Here is an 18,120-nt window from a genome sequence, read left to right as displayed (position 1 = left end):
AAATGTCGGGGTTGCTGGCGTTTGTGAAGGTACGGCGACGATTCGTTTGTGCAGGTTTCCCTCCAGGACTTTCCAGATCGGGCGGGGAGGAGGCGCTGCATGGTGAGCCAGTCAATATGCTCTCCCGATGGCGCCTTTCACGTCTAACCGTGCAGTTCTGACCATGACAGTTAACATGACAACCGTGACAATTCTGGCCCAAGCGTTTGTCTAGTGATGCCCGTTGGGAAGCTCGGTCGGCCCACATAATGCTGAGATATACGAAAGGACAACTCCACTCGTGTGGAGTTAGCTGACTCGCTGCACTAGTTCTCGAAAATGGTTACATCCAATGTTGTGTCTGTGTATCCGAAGTCTTATTCATTTTGATTCATGCTTTTTAGAACACAGTGTACAGTCTATTCACAGACCAAGCACGCCGGCAGCAGTTCTTGTTCATATACATTGAGAAGCCACGGTTTTATGCGACGCTTTTCATCCAAAAGCATGAGCTAGCCGGCCGACAACGAAGCTGTTGGGAGCGATGGTGATGGTTAAGTACAGATGACGAATACGACGTTCATAATGTAAATGCTGAACATATATATATATATATATATATATATATATATATATATATATATATATATATATATATATATATATATATATATGTGCAGCACGTTGCACCGCCTAAGAAAATTACCAGTACGGCGTGCAGATGAAAACAAGAAAATGAATAGAACAGATACACCTTAAGCAACCTAATTTCAACAGTAGATGCGCGAAAGGGGTAAATACAGCATTCTCGACTTATAGAATAAGTAAATAGCGCCATGAAAGAAAACACTGGACGACACATACAGCTTGCAATCCGATTATCTACTTATAACGAGGAAACGACTCAGTCATCTGTTTTACGGTGTAATACACGATCTAGATATCTTACAGACGTTCAAATAACTGAGAAAAAAAGATGTAAAGCATGATAAATGACAATGTGCTGCACACGTATGTGTGAGCAGGTCGTACTACTAAAACACGATCACACACAAGATGATGCGCGAACTATAAGAACAGTTCTACGGAAATTAACCGCTGCGTAAATTTCACGAGGGTTGCAATGTGGGCTTGTTGGTAATGCATCTTCAAGGGGAGAATGGTAGCGCGATTGAAAGACGGGACAAAAGAAGACACATAGGGACACACACAGCGCTGTGTGTCCCTTTGTGCCTTCTTTTGTCCCGTCTTTGAATCGCGCTACCGTACTCCCCTTGAAGCTGTTTAAAAAACTGTTTTTTAGTTTTGCCCGTCATCTTGCGTGTGTGTGATCGCACGCGTTCTTCGTGTGGGTGCTGTGAGAACTGTGCAGCGCAAATTCACGTGCACGATCGAAAACCAATTATAGCCTACACGCAGCCGTTCGCTGTGCTCGTCCTAGTCGACAAATGTGAGCGTTGTTGCATCTGGAGGACGATCCCACCGCTGTCTCCCGGATATTGGATCTTGCCGTTGAGTGCGGGAGTTGGCCGTCACTGTGGAGGACTTTGGGATGAAAATTTGAGGCATATTTACATTATTTATATTAAGGATGCAAAGAAATTAACAGTAATAAAGTCATTGGTGGCCGGCAGCAAGTCGGACGCTGCGGCCCGTGGCAAGAAGCCCGAAAAAGATGAATGAAGGAATGCCTGCTCGCTTTTCTGTGCTCCCGGTCTCTGGCTTTTAACCCCTTCGGTGTCTCGAGGTCACGTCCTGTTCGGCCAGTCGTCGAACCCGCTCAGGTGTCGTCATCTGCGGCCAATAGTAGGTGCGAGTGCATTCGGCTCAGGGGGTCGCTCCATGGACATCACTGTCCGAGGGATGCCTCCGGTATTGCCTTCCTGATCGGCAACTCCCGTCACGATAGACGGATGGGGGGTTGCTCCCAGGGCTTCATGGTGAATCGCAGCCGTCGTTCCCTCCGGCTTTGCAAGCGCTCAGCGGGGGGAGGCGGGTTGTTCTCGAGCGACTTTTCAGAGCCACAAAACAGCTTCGCTCGGGACCCAGGTTCGAATCGTGGCAGGCTGATTTTCGGAGCGAGTCAAGCAGTGGGACAATAGCTCCGCGTCACGAGGAGGGACTTGTCTGGGCGTGCTGCGCCTCGGGGAACGCGGCATACGTGCGCAGCCTAATTAGGCGCGATGGCGATTCGATGTGGTCGGAGGAACTCGAAGGATGCCAGGAAAAGGCCCCGTATCTAACAGCATGCCGGCGGCATAAGTGGGTGCCGCTTGCATGAGATGTCTTTCCAGGTGATGGTGCCTCACAAGTTGAACCGTGGTATCATCAGCACTCAGAACAGTTAAGCGATGATGGTAAGTCTTTAATTTAAATGATGAATAACAGAGGACCCAAAATTGTTCCTTGTGGAGCGCCCTGGTTGGTCATTATTAGAGAGGATAAAACGCTTCCATGTCTAACAACCTGGGTTCTGTTAGTGAGGTAGCGTTGCAAAAGAGCTAAAGCAGGTCCACAAATTTCAAATGATTCACGTTTAGCATACAAAATGGAGTGGTTAATAGTGTCAAAAGCTTTAGTTTAATCAACAAATACCGCCCCCGCCCATAGCCCATTGCCGATAAACTGCTTTATGTTGTCAGTTAGTTTTACCAGTGCTAATTCGGTTGATAAGTTAGCACGAAAACCAAACTGCTTAGGTGTCAAAAGGTTAAATCTTGTTAGGTGGTCCGTTAGGCGATTAACAAGGAGCTTCTCTATCCCTTTACTAAAAAATGAGAGTATCGGTATAGGGCGATAATTAAAAAAGATTTTTCGATCACCGTTTTTAAATAGTGGAGTTACTTTTCCTTATTTGAGACTCGTTGGAACAACGCCGGTACAAATTGCAGCATTAATAATGTCAGAGAGGAGAAAAGATAGCTCACGAGCAACAACTTTGATTTTAGATGAATGAATTGAATCTAGGCCACAGCCTGTGGTTTTTAGACCTATTATAGTGTGATGAACTTCATTTGGCGAAGCGGGTTTTAAGAAAAAGAAGTGAGGCAAGCGGGACAACTTAGGTAAGTTAGTGACACCGGCTGCAGAACTCTTGAAGAATGATTCATTAAATGAATTGGCAACAGCTATAGGATTAGTTAGAGTGATGGTGCCGTTCATAAACTCTGTCACAAGCGCATCCTGTTGATAAAGATTTAAAAAATTATTTAATTACTTTCCAATTCTTTCTACAGTCATTCCAATTTTCGAGCATATTATTTTGATAGTAGGTTCATTTAGCCTGTTTATGTAAGGCGCTGAGAGTTTGTGAATACAATTTGAAACGATTCCTAAGGGCGAGGTTAAATGGCTGGTGTTTTAATTTTTAGTAGAGGTTACCTTTTTTATTTATAGAGCGCAGTAATCCTCTAGTGATTCACGGGTGCCTGGAGTTGGAGTACCAACGCGATGTGGAGGATGCGGACGTACAAGTATTTATAATATCTGCTAGTTTCTCACTCAAAGTGTTGAATGCTTTGTTAACACAAGATTGCTCGGATAATAGGCCCCAGTCAGAGCCGGATACCATGTCCACAAATTTTGATGAATCGAAAGAACTCTTAATAACCATTTTATTTTTATATGTAGTTTGAGTATTTAGTAAGAGAAAAATTGGATAATTGTCTATCAGGTTAAAATTTACCACACCAGCTTTTTGATTAGTCATGACATTACTGAGTATATGGTCGATAAACGTATTTCGGCCGGAAGGAGCACATCGTGTTGGAGAATATAGTGAAGGTTTCAAACCATGGTCCAGTGAAGCACTTCGAGTATTGGACACAAGAACTAGCATTATTATTTTTAATGTTATTGTTAATGTCGCCTACAACGATTACATTATAATTTTTGGTAATGAACGAGTTTAATGAAGTATCAAGTTCACCATGAAAATCATTGTAAGGTGATGATGGCGAACGGTAAATTAAATGAATGATAGTTCTTTTGCTGGTTGGCAGAAAGTCATTGTCAAGTTCAAGCCAAGCTGATTCGCATTGGGCCATGGGAAATGCAATATCTGCAAGCGGTTTATAGGATAATGTGTTGGATATAAATATTCCCGATCCACTGTGGCAATCAGCCAGACGATGAAAAAATTCTGAATGATAGCCCGGTATGAAAAATAATATGTCGTCAGCTGCAGATGGCCATGTTTCCTATAGACATATGAGCGAAAAGCGATGATAGGTTAAAGTAAGAAAGTTAACCATATCAAAGTTTTTGGGTAAGCTTCGGATATTAAAATGTATGATAGAAATATGAGAAGTGGACGAAGAACTAAGAAGTTGCTTCAGCTCATGAACAGAGTGTGACGCCATGGTGGTTCACAGTCATCAAGGCACTCGAATAGTGCTTTTCAAGCAAAAATGGTTAGGTCATCGACTCCAGGGATGCGGTACACCCGACTGTCTGTAGACTTTCTTGTTTTGATGCGGCAGTTGTCGACGCAAAGGAACTGCCACTGCTTTAAGAGCCAATGCTTGAGCAAACAGCTGCTTGTTCTCCGAAATTAGACCATCGTTGACCATTATGGGCTTATCCTGATTCGTTATGCGAATGGACCTGGTTGACAGACGCGCCTTCATAGCTTTTGTAGCGAATTCAGTCTTCTTTTGACGAGAACAAAAACGCGCAATAATGTTCGGGCCCCCTTTAGCAGGGACCCTGTGCACAACATCAATCTCTGCAGCATTCACAGGACAACCAATTTTTTCTGCGATATGTTGCAGAATTGCTTCACAGCTTTCGTCCTTTGTTTCCGGCACTTTCCACATTGTTCATGCGGGAGTATTGCTGCAATTCAGCAACCTGTTTTGCTAGCTGCTCATTCGTTCGCAAGAGCTCCTTATTTTCTTTCACCAGACCTTGCTGCTTAGTCTTCATTGTTTCAAAGATTTTGTTAAAGAGGGCGATGCTGTTACGCAATTGCTCAACTTCTTTTTGTAATGAATCCATGTCTCTAGATAGCTCAGCACGCGTTGGCATATGATTTGGCAGCAGTGGGTGCGGCAAGAAAAATGTGAGAAGAAATTCCTATGCAGTGACCCAAATGCAACCAACCTGCGTAGGTGACGGAAAACGATCGACAGAATGTTGCGCTGCCGCGAGCTCAGTTGCCAAGTGATGAATTTTGCGGTGATTCCAGTTTATGTAGCTTCCAGATGCCGATGGTTCCTGGGGAGATGGACAGGTGACGTTCGTCACAGGTGGCACGTGACGTTCTGCTGACACGGCCAGTCCTGTCGTATCTTCATGTAAGGCACCTGCGCTTTGATTAATGATTGTCGATGCACTGGTGACGCTGGTTCGCGGAAATACTGCGCCGCATCTGTAGGAACCTGCATAGGTGACGGAAAACGATCAACCGACTGTTGCGTTGCCGCGAGCTCAGCTGCCAAGTCACCAGTACAAGTGTCAATATGGTTTGTTTCGTATCACATCACCAAGGTCCTTGATTTACCATCGTCGAGTACCGCAGCTACAGCTTGAGCCGACGAATGAAACGTACGCTTGACTGTCCACTGATTTCAATGTCGATGGCACTGAAGGAAACGACAAGTCGTCGTGCCGCTCGTAAAGTTGGCTTCGCAGCGGTGCAGTCGAACATTTGACGTCATTTTGCACCACGTGATAGCGTTCGGCGAATAGCGGTGCGAGCGGCGCCGGAAAAGTCATGCGCAACTCTCCTCCCTGCGGGGGCATATATTGGAACAACTCGATTCCAAGAAAAAGCAGGGCCCCCACGGCGAGGCGGGGTCAAGGTAGTGACGGACGGTCGCTACAGACGCACGTGTTCGGCGGCCACTACGGGAACTCGTGCGCAATACGGCTGTAGACGTGTCCACGTGCGCGTGGTGTACGCTGTGAGGATTGGGAGGTCAATCCCACCGTTCGTAGCCAGTTGTCAAGATTGGAGTCGGGCATGAATTAGATGGTAGCTGGCCCATGCCGTCGTCCAACTTATCCACGCTGAAGACGTTGTTGAAGGGAAGGACTGCTTCTCATCGAGAACGAGGAATATGGGTTTATTTACAGTATCTACATATCTACATATTTACAGTATCTACATAGGGACGTTGCAGTTCATCAGTCTAGCATGACTGCGAGAGAAAGTACACTGAGCAGCCGCACAACAGCGATTTATAAACATTCGGTCCTCCCTCGATCCCTAGGTGAGAGAACCATTCGACCAGTCGTCGTAGTAAGCCCTCTTTGCGCGAGGGCTTACTCACAAACACACTTCCGCACAGGTTCACGGTCCCCAACCGAGGTCAGACGGTCTTCGCGGAACTCGGGGCTGACGTTAGGAACGGTGCGTGGGAAGAGGCCTCCAACTACGTTCCATGGGAGACTCCCTTGATCACAGCAGACCGGATCGGCGGTGGTGTGTTCCGTCACAAAGCCTGGTTCGTCGAACTCATCTCGGCTCCTGCGACGGAGAGTCGAGGACGCGCGTATGGTTCTCCGCACACAGTCGACTTAGTGACGCCGTGGCTAAAGGGTTGCGGTGGCTTTCCAGGAAACGTTGACGCCACTCTCACACCTGGCTGGCAAAACTTGCACCTCAGCGGGCCGTTCTTAACAACGCACACTGTGCCGGCAAAGTTTCTTGCGGCGGGCAAGCACCTGGTGGAGCAATGAATGTCTCGAGCTGGAGTCAATGTTACGACCAGGGTTCTTGTCATCGCCAAGGCAACCACCTTTCTCACGGATATTACGAGCGTAGCTTCTTGTTCTTTAGTGTTCTTTCCACGGGCCAGCCGCCTTTGCTAATGCGTCGAACATCAGGATTGACTGAAATTTTTCTCTTACGAACGTAAGCGCATTTCTTGAATACGAGCCCTGGCGCGAGAACACGGCAACTTGGAACATAAATACAAGGACACTCTACAGAGAAATACGCGGGAATCATTTACTTTGTTGCGTAAAAGATTGAATAAGAAGAAAGTGCAATTGATTAAATTCTGAGGATTTCGAGCCAAAACCGCAATCTGATTCTGTTGCACGGCGTAGTGGGGCGGGACACCGAATCAGCTTTGACCACCTGGGACTCTTTAACGCCCCCTATATTTTAACCCGGAAGAACAACATTAGTGCAGCAGAAGCTTGATGTGGGCGAGTTGGTTTTGCATACTTAATGAAAAGAGCGCTACGAAGACGCGGACTAAAAGAACAACATGTACGACGGACAGAGCGCTACTTCCAACTAAATGTTTTTTCTTTGAAGAAACAGGACTTTAAATAGATGCAACCAAGAATGGCCCATCGTGACATCACGACCTCCCTATCTCATTAGAAAAGTTGTCTCTTTTTCGGTAAGCGTCGCTGAAGGGCAACTAATGCACGTGCCCTCGGCCTTTGCAATGTAAAAAGCTTCTAATATCTCCCGCTCTAGTCTATCTCTAGACCGTGCCAGAAACCTGGTGTCGCGAAGATACGGACGGCAATTGTGACGTTTACAGTGTTCTGCGAGATGGCGAGATGGCCCCCCGCATTCTTATTTACGGCCCAATTGTGCTCACGCGCCCTTTTATTAGAACACCGTCCGGTTTGGCCGATATAAACCTGTTGGCAACTTAGGGGTATCTCATATACGATATTACTTTTGCAAGCAGTGTACTGCGCTGCATGTTTCTTAGAGCATGTCACAATTGCCGTCCATATGTTCGCGACACCAGGTTTCTGGCACGGTCTAGAGATAGACTAGAGCGGGAGATATTAGAAGCTTTTTACATTGCAAAGGCCGAGGGCACGTGCATTAGTTGCCCTTCAGTGACGCTTACCGAAAAAGAGACATCTTTTCTAATGAGATAGGGAGGTCTTGATGTCACGATGGGCCATTCTTGGTTGCATCTATTTAAAGTCCTGTTTCTTCAAAAAAAAAAAACATTTAGTTGGAAGTAGCGCCTTGTCCGTCGTACATATTGCTCTTTTAGTCCGCGTCTTCGTAGCGCTCTTTCCATTAAGAACACTAGTGCTTTCATGGCACGTAAAGCGCAGATGGTGCTGTGCCACGGGCCGACAATGTGCCGCAGTTCCAAGCTCGAGTCACGTTCCAGGTGTAGTGCCGCCTTCAAGGAATCTCTCTGACGAGTAGCGGTAGCAGTTGCACAGCACATGTTGCAGGTTTTCAGTGGTATCATACGAAGCCAACAAACAGTGACACCAAAGACAACATACGGGAAATTACTTGTACTCAATAAATGATGTAAAGAAGTTGAAGAATAGAAATAAGATAAGAAGAATAAGGAATAAAGAAGTAAATAAAGAATGTTGGCTCCTTATGATATGACTAATAAAAATCGGGTACCTCGGTTAACTCCCTTTCTTCAGGCTTTCAGTGGTGTTACACACAGAGCACATTGACAAGCCTGTCAGTTGAATCTTGCAGTTGAAGTAGTTCGTGTAGCCCACGTTGAATCTGATGTGGTGAAGGCATGTTTGGTCTTGCATATTGAGGCCTCGCAGCATATAAGTCACAAGATGACCACCACCGTGGCACTCTGATTAACGAAAGGAGCTTGCATGTGACGGCCGCTCTCTGCGCATGCGCAGGACTGTGCCGGCAAGCTATCGAGGCGCTCTCGGCAGCAGGCCTGGTCAACGTCGATCGCGACACCGGCTGTCTGCGACCCAACGGTGAGTGCCCTTTCCTGTGTCTCCGTCTCTTCATATACTCGACATGTACCAAGTGCTTCTTTTAAAGCGCAGCTTTTAGGCACCCGTTACTGCGTTTCGCGTCGGCGTCGTGCTTCCGCGTCCTCCCTAGGCATAACCGTGCGAACGAGGCAGCGAAGGATGGAGGAGCGAACGTGGAGCGCAGCGGAGGATGAAAGACGGCGATAGCAAAGAGAGCGCGAGGAGGAAAACGGAGGAGGAGAGTATGGCGAAAGCGTGAGAAGAAAAGTATAGTGCCGCGCAAGAGGGGCTCTGCTGCGTCAACCGCTACGTTTTGGCGCCAGAGTAGCGTGCCGTCAGCGTGGTCATCTGTTCACCGATGGCAGCGAAGGTCTGTCAGCGGCGGCTGGTGTGAATCGCCCTTCTACGCGCTGCTTCTCTCGATCTGCCGATTAGCGAGGCAGTCGCGCTTGGGTAGTTCGTGCTCGAATGGGCAGCGCCTCGGATCGCAGTCTTCAAAGAACAGGGTTAGAAACCAACCGTTGAACAAACCTAGATTTTAGATATGTGGCAATGTTTATCAATGTGCAGCTTTTCCACGAACCTCTTTGATGACAAGTAGTATTAGTGTTTTTTTAACATTATAAAAGGTCCCCCTACAGTGTTTACACTATGGGACCTTTTTCTGTACTAAATATCAATATTTTTGTATCTGCAATAAGTATTCAATAAACTTCGTCTATGGTCGTAAAAAAAAAAAAAACATGGCTCACTCGGGATGCGTGACTGGTTATGTGGCAGGGGCATACAATCAGAGCAACACTTAACTTCAATCAACCGAAAGAACAGGCTGGCTTCAGGAAGGGATATTCTACAATGGGTCACATTCATGTCATCGATCAGATAATCGAGAAATCATCGGAGTGCAATCAATCTCTCTATGTGGCTTTCATAGATTCTGAAAATGCGTTTGATTGAGTGGAGATACGAGCACTCCAAGAGGCATTGAGTAATCAAGGAGTACAGCAGGTATACGTGAATAGCTTGGGAAATATTTACAAAGATTCCACAGCTACCTTGGTTCTCCACAAGAAAAGTTGCCTATCAAGAACGGGGTCAGTCAAGGAGACACAATGTCTCCAATGCTATTCATTGCATGCTTAGAAAAAGTATTCAGGCTATAAGACTGGAAATACTTAAGAGTTAGGATCCACGGCGAAAATCTCAGCACCATTCGGTTTTCATATGACATTGTCTTGTGCAGCAACACTGGGAACGAATTACGACAAATGATTCAGGACCTTAACTGAGAAAGTGTAAGAGTGGGGCTGAGGATTAATATACAGAAGACAAAGATAATGTTCAATAGCCTGCAAGGGAACAAGAATCCGGAAGCACCAGTCAACATATTGAGTTACCCGCCGTGGTTGCTCAGTGGCTATGGTGTTGGGCTGCTGAGCACGAGGTCGCGGGATCGAATCCCGGCCACGGCGGCCGCATTTCGATGGGGGCGAAATGCGAAAACACCCGTGTGCTTAGATTTAGGTGCACGTTAAAGAACCCCAGGTGGTCAAAATTTCCGGAGTCCTCCACTACGGCGTGCCTCATAATCAGAAAGTGGTTTTGGCACGTAAAACCCCAAATATTATTATTAACATATTGAGTTCGTATAGGAGTACGTTTATCTAGGTCAATTACTCACAGGGGACCTTCATCAGGAGAAGGAAATTTACAGAATAAAAATGGGTTGAAGTGCATACTGCAGGCATTACCAAATGCTGTCTGTGAGCTTAACACTGTTGTTGAAAAGTGCAGAATCATTCATTTCTACCGGTGCTAACGTATGGAGCACGAACTTGGAAGTTAACAAAGCTCAAGAACAAGTTAAGGACCGCGCAAAGAGCAATGGAACAAGAGATGTTAGGCATAAAGCTAAGAGACAGGAATAGAGCGTTGTGGACCGGATGGCAAACCGATAACCGATATTCTACTTCATTTATTTTAGAAAAAAAATTAACGCAAAAACTCCTCTGAGAGTTACCTATATATGCGTAAGCATTGTGCCACTTGCTCATCTCCACGCAGACCGGTGTTATTATCAATATTATGCAATTTGATCCGACCAGTATAACTGAACGCGCAACGGCGGCACGAACTGGTGCAGACGGTGGCGCAAGGTGAATTGATGACGCAAGCAAACTACTGCGGGCGGCGGTGCACCAGGTGCGTTTATGAGCTTTACATTATTATGAGCCGTTATCGCCCTTGAGCGTCCCTCCGCGTTGAACCATTAGCAACCGCGACCAACCGTATTGCGGCTGCGTATGGGGCGGTCGTGCAGGCCCTATCTGCGATGTGGACATAGTACATGCTCTGCTAAAATAATCGCGCTAACCGAAACATGGCTCACTGCGCATCTCTGCGACGCTGATATCTTCGTCAATGCTCGCCGCTTCTCATTCTATCGCTGTGATCGTAGCACGCAGAGAGGCGGCGGTGTGCTTCTCGCAATTTCCAATGATATACCATCATCATGCATACACGTGCAGACTGAACTAGAATTAGTATGGTAAGCAATAACACTTAATCATCAAAAAGTTGTAATAGGGGTATGCTACCGTCCACCTTCGTCATCAACAAGCTTTAGTAACGAACTTTATGACGCTGTTAACACCGTTGCAACACGCTTTCCTTCATCACCGCTGTTCCTACTTCGCGATTTAAATTTACCAAACATCACATTTAATACCGACCCCCCTTTAATATCCCCACCCTCACCTCACGCTCGTGATTTTTTGGATGTGTGTTCAGTATTCTCACTCGTGCAGATCTGCGTTCAGGCAACTAGAATAACAGCTACCACGGCGAATACACTAGACTTAGTCTTCACTAATCAACCCGATATAGTATCGCCTGTAACGTACCTGCCAGGAATTAGCGACCACTTACTTCTACAGTTCGATATTAAACTAGACCGTCCGAAAACTAAAAAGAAGAAAAAGATAATACGAGACTACAACAGAGCAAATTATCAGGCCATAAATAATGCACTATCTTCGTTTATTGGCATTTTCCTTAATGGCTTTGAACACCGTAGTGTACAAACTAATTGGAACATGTTCACAGCTATCGTCAACCATCTAACTGAACAGTACATTCCTCAACGCACCATTACAACTCACACAAACTCTCCCTGGTACAATAATTACATTAAGCGTTTATCAAATAAAGAGAAGCGTCTCTACCGCACTGCAAAGCTTTCACCCACAATTGAACGCTGGGCATATACTGCGGCGTCAAACACATATGTGCAAGCGCTCAAAGACGCCAAAAAGCACTTCGAATCACAGGTCCTCCCTTCAATGCTTACCACTAATGTTAAAAAATTTTGGCGAGCAATTATTCCTTCGACTGACAACAGCCTTGCCTTAACAGACTCTTCCGGTGTTCCAATTCCTTCTGACCTTTCTGCCACCATACTAAACCATACATTTTCAGAAAATTTCACAGCCACATCCAGCACACATATGCCAAGTACACAGCACCGTAACTATGTTAACATGCCCTCCATAATTGTTGCTCCATCCGGTGTCGTGAAGCTTATTGATGGACTAAGCATTCATTCTGCTCCCGGATACGACTGTATTAACTCGAAATTCTTAAAAAACACTTCATATTATTCTTCCATTATACTATCCAAACTTTTCCAGCAATCCCTTGACCATTGTGCGCTACCTAATGAGTGGAAAATAGGCAAAGTGATTCCAGTGTATAAATCCGGCAGCAAAGCATCCCCTAATAATTATCGTCCCATCTCTCTCACCAGTACATGCTGTAAAATGCTCGAACATATTATTTTTACTAACCTGGTTAATTTCCTTGAATTGAACTCATTTTTTACGTCAGCACAGCACGGTTTTCGGAAATCTTACTCCTGTGAAACCCAATTAATATCATTTACACATGCACTACACCATATTCTTGACAAATCATCACTAGCTGATTGTATATTCTTAGATTTTTCAAAAGCATTCGACAAGGTGTGTCACAAACTATTACTTCATAAACTAAAGCAACTTAACATAGACGGTAACCTTTTGAAATGGATTGAATGTTTTCTTCTCAACCGCTTGCAATTTGTTTGTGCTAACGGCATTAACTCCGGTTTTACAGAGGCCCGTTCAGGTGTCCCACAGGGTTCCGTCCTTGGACCCCTACTGTTCCTAATTTACATTAATGATCTTCCCTCGCTTATCAACTCCCATATCCATCTATTCGCTGATTGGTTAATGGAGCTCAATACTAACAAATGCAAAGTCATGCGTGTTTCTAGGAAAACATCTACAATACCGTCGTACTACATTAACAACATGTCGTTGGAATCAGTTTCTTCATATAAATATCTTGGTGTTTACATCACTTCTAACCTACACTGGTCTCTTCATACTGAAAACATAATGAAAAACGCTAATCGCATGCTTGGCTACCTACGTCGCAACTTTTTCAACGTACCTACTAATTTGAAACTTTTGTTATATAAAATATTAATACGACCCAAACTCGAATACGCGACTCCGGTATGGGACCCTGCTCATGAAAACCTAATCACTGACCTCGAGATGGTTCAAAATAACTCTGTACGTTTTATTCTTGCTAACTACAACCCCACAGCGAGTATAAATAACATGAAATCTAATCTTTGCCTCCCATCGCTGGCATCTCGCAAAAAAGTGTCTCGTATTGCCTTCTTCCACAAGTTGTACCATCACCATACTCTACGAGATCACCTCATCCCCCATCCAATTTATGTATCCCGTCGCATTGATCATCAGTACAAAGTTGGTATTTTGTCATGCAACACCAAAAGTTTTTCACAATCATTCCTGCCGCTAACCTCGCGTGACTGGAACCATCTTCCCGCCGAAGTTGTAGGCCTTATTAATTATGAACAGTTCCGTGAAGCCTTAGCTAATATTGCATACACAGGTACCATTTAAACATTCATGTAACCAACTGTCTTTGTATTTTTGTATTTACCACTCCCCCTCTGTAATGCCCTTGGCCCTGAGGGGTATAATAAATGAAAAAAAAAATGAATGATGATAGCTTCGTCGGCGTCTCGCTTCCTAGACCGCGTTGAAGCGAGATGTAGCACTAAGGTAAATTCGCTCTCTACTGGGGGCTCTATCTTTAAGGTGATCTTCACGTTACGGACGAACGGGTTTTCTTGTTTAGTAGGCATAGAAATGCTTACGCATTTGGAAAATGGAGCTGGACAGGTCATGTAATGCGTAGTGTATATAAACGATGGACCATTAAAGTTTCGGAATGGGTGCCAGGGGAAGGGAAACGCAGACGAGGACGGCATAAACATGGTCGGGTTATGAAAGTAGGAAATTTGCAGGCGCAAGTTGGAAATGAGCTAGCGCAAGACAGGTGTAATTGGAGATCGCAGGGAGAAGTCTTCGTCCTGTAGTGCACATAAAAATAGGCTGATGATGATGATGTACCACTCTAATGAATCTCTTTCACGCTGACTTGAAGCACTGTGTATGTGCTGCTGTTCCATGATCCTCATGAATACTAACTCGGGCCAGTGGGTACGTGCCAGCAGACGCGTGCCGCTCTTCAATGAATGTCGTCGACGCCAATTTCGGTAACAAGGTAATTGCTACTGGGACTGTGCGAGAGATGTCCTACAAGGACGAAAAAGACCATTCTAATTTTACCGGTGCTCCGGGATCAAACACGAGGTGAGAGCAGACTTTACCGCGTTGCGGATAGATGGCGTACCGTGTGCAATATCAGTAATAGTCCCTTGATAATTTGAAAGTACCGCCACTGTTTGAACGCTGCCGCGCGACCTTTTCACCTCCTCCTCGCCCCTTGCGAGTCCCCTGTGCGGGAATCCATCATCTTGCGCTCATTTTTCTGCACGACGATTGGTCTCTCTGCCGTTGCCCTTGGAAACGCGCGGACCTTGCGTTTTGCTTGTGTTTTTCTTTTTTGTTGGCGCCACTTTTCTCCTTAGCTCGGCTGACTCGGCGCAGCAGACGTTGCGCGCTGTCTTTCCTGCGGTGTTGTGCCAGCGCTAGGTCTTGCTGTAGCGCATATTACTGCAGCAAGAAGCCTGACGGTGGTTATACAGTTTTTATGATACCGCAAGAAAAGCGTAACGGCTTGCGCTAGATGCAGGGCTGCAACACATTCGCTGACAGAGCTTTGTTCCGACAAAGAACAGTGTTTGTGCTATAAGGCGCGGTTCTTATTGCTCGTATCAAAGCATCCCCTAATGCTTCATCTTTCAAATTCTTCCGGCCAGCTCATCAGCGTTTTTGCTCCGACAATTTGTACGTTGCATAAATATGGCGGTGTCCTCAGTATGCGGAGCATTCTGCTAGGACTCCATCACCTCGCATGTCGTCAACTGCTCTTCAGTCGGAAATGCAGCACTATATGTTCTACTTTCCGTTATGAACAATTATGCAAGATACAGCTTCTCGATCGCACTTTTCTTGATTATTAGTATTGTTATGGAAGGCTGAAGGAAGAGAGAGAGGAACAAGAAGATCGCGAGACGCTGACTTATGCGTGTTGTTACTAGTCAGCCATTTTAACACCATTCGCTCTGCTTGTATATACATTTTACACACAGTCTTATACTCCCAACATCCCCGTAACAGTATCCATTGCTTGTTTAACTGAAAATCGGAATAGCGGCTTGTGCAGTAGCGTTCTTTCCAGCTTACTTCGACATGTGCATCATTCACTTATATACAATGAATGCAGCCCTGAAAAAGAATAACGGTATGTATATCCGTAGCATTGCGTACCCCAGTACCCCAGCCCCGTTCTGCCACAAGTGTAATGCCCTGTATGTGTACAAAAACGCATAATTTGCAAGCTTAAGACATTTAATCATTTTAATAGTGTCAATTTGGTTATTGGTAGCGTTAACTACAAGCGATAAGGACAATTTACCACCACAACAATTAATGAAAAGAGAATACATATTGAGATACATAAGGCTCCTCAGAAAATGCATGGGCAAGCTTATATTATGGGTGGGTGAACAAAAATTCGGGGTTGAGTCAACTGAAATTTGGGGGTTGGCCAAGTTAAACTTGGGGATATGCTAAGTTGAAACCTAGGAGTGGGCCAACTTCAAATTTCGGGGGGGGGGGAGGCAATTTGAAATTTGGACGTGGGCCAACTTGAGATTTGCGGTGTGCTTACGCATATTTAGACAACTTCAGTCTCGTTTTTGCATTGTTTTTCAGTTCTTCACCATCACCATCATCATCATCAGCCTGGTTACGCCCACTGCAGGGCAAAGGCCTCTCCCATACTTCTCCAACAACCCCGGTCATGTACTAATTGTGGCCATGCCATGCCTGCAATCTTCTTAATCTCATCCGCCCACCTAACTTCCTGCCGCCCCCTGCTACGCTTCCCTTCCCTTGGGATCCAGTCCGTAACCCTTAATGACCATCGGTTATCTTCCCTCCTCATTACATGTCCTGCCCATGCCCATTTCTTTTTCTTGATTTCAACTAAGATGTCATTAACTCGCGTTTGTTCCCTCACCCAATCTGCTCTTTTCTTATCCCTTAACGTTACACCTATCATTCTTCTTTCCATAGCTCGTTGCGTCGTCCTCAATTTAAGTAGAACCCTTTTCGTAAGTCTCCAGGTTTCTGCCCCGTAGGTGAGTACTGCTAAGACACAGCTATTATATACTTTTCTCTTGAGGGATAATGGCAACCTGCTGTTCATGATCTGAGAATGCCTGCCAAATGCACCCCGAGCCCATTCTTATTCTTCTGATTACTTCAGGCTCATGATACGGATCCGCCGTCACTACCTGCCCTAAGTAGATGTATTCCCTTACGACTTCCAGTGCCTCGCTGCCTATTGTAAATTGCTGTTCTCTTCCGAGACTGTTAAGCATTACTTTAGTTTCCTGCAGATTAATTTTTAGACCCACTCTTCTGCTTTGCCTCTCCAGGTCAGTGAGCATGCATTGGAATTGGTCCCCTGAGTTACTAAGCAAGGCAATATCATCAGCGAATCGCAAGTTACTAAGGTATTCTCCATTAACTTTTATCCCCAATTCTTCCCAATCCAGGTCTCTGAATACCTCCTGTAAACACGCTGTGAATAGCATTAGAGATATCGTATCTCCCTGCCTGACGCCTTTCTTTATTGGGATTTTGTTGCTTGCTTTATGGAGGACTACGGTGGCTGTGGAGCCGCTATAGATATCTTTCAGTTCTTCAATTCGCTTTGAATTGGGCTGCCACGCGCGCATGAGTTAGTGACGATTATTTGGTTTTCTCACAGATACAGGCAACGTGCAGGGGGTACTCTCATGACCCCGCTGGCTTGCGCGCACTGAAATTGCGCAACCATTCTATGCAATTTTGAGACCAAAGTGTGAAAGCTACTTTCACATTGACAAGACAAACACATGCATGGGCGTCGGACTCGCGACTAATTAATTATATGACGGCACGCTGAATAAAATACCTGCGAAGCACATGCATGCGCAAAGGCAAGAAAAATCCAAACGCAGAGGGATGTGCCACAAGCAACATTAGATCAGATACACAAAGTAAACCATCTTATTGTCACGTGGCAGAAACAAATGTCTGGAGTATAGAACTCGCCCCAAAGCTTCTTTTACATTGGTGTGTTCTTTCATACGGCTTTAAGAAGTAACCAACGTCCTCATAAACGATACGTTCAGCATTGCCGATGCTATTATCCCCATATTTGAAAATTTTCTACACAAGTGGCGCACGCAACTGGCCCAAAATTCTACGCCTAGTACTGCGGCCCGTCCGCGGGAGCCAAGGGCAAGAAGCGGGCGGTGCGCATCGTGAGGAGGAGGAAAGCGCCGGGGGCGTCGCTACTTTCAAATGACCCACGGGGTGGCGCAGTGCGACAGCAGCTCGGCTGCATTTCGACCAACTGATTTCGCGATGGCGATTTTGACAAGCCGAATGCTCCATTAGAGAACCTTTGGAATTTATCCCGGGCTGGGAGGAATCGAATTCACTTGACACGTTTTTCCCAAGGACAGCAGCCCGACGCTTCAGGGAGCTGCGCCACAAATGCGGGCGCCCCTTTTCAATGAACGTCTTTCACTCCAACGCTTTGTTGAGCTGCACCATGGATGCACTGGGTATGTCACGCTCTTCAATGAGCCTCTCGACAACTTGGGTCACCATGTGCGTTTGGTTGTGCGCCCGGAGAGGGAACAACTCGCAGCATTCGCACGCAACGGCGCGCAGGAAGACATGTTCTCGGCAGCCTTGGTAGCTGCTGCAGCGTGAGAGGAACCCGGCTGCCGCATGATGCCAGCGCATGCAGCGCGTCGTGCTTCTCGGAGGCTACGCGCAGGGTTCACGGAGGCGCCCCTAGGTGTCGCCGTGTGTTCGTAGGGAAAAGTGTTCCTACATATTGTTACGTGTGGAA

General features: G+C 45.9%; 1 protein-coding gene across 1 annotated transcript in view; it reads left to right on the top strand.

Moving 5' to 3' along the window:
* Positions 1-18,120, top strand: part of LOC142576750 (putative ATP-dependent DNA helicase HFM1) — a 295,132-nt gene that overhangs the window by 81,238 nt on the left and 195,774 nt on the right. Inside the window, exons 4-5 of the mRNA XM_075687030.1 lie at positions 55-102; positions 8,578-8,661. Coding sequence (XP_075543145.1) covers positions 55-102; positions 8,578-8,661 — 132 coding nt within the window. The remainder of the gene's footprint in view (positions 1-54; positions 103-8,577; positions 8,662-18,120) is intronic.

The sequence above is a fragment of the Dermacentor variabilis genome, chromosome 3 (genome assembly GCF_050947875.1).
Source record: "Dermacentor variabilis isolate Ectoservices chromosome 3, ASM5094787v1, whole genome shotgun sequence".
Classification (NCBI taxonomy): Eukaryota; Metazoa; Arthropoda; class Arachnida; order Ixodida; family Ixodidae; genus Dermacentor; species Dermacentor variabilis.
This window is presented reverse-complemented; position numbering and strand designations above follow the sequence as displayed.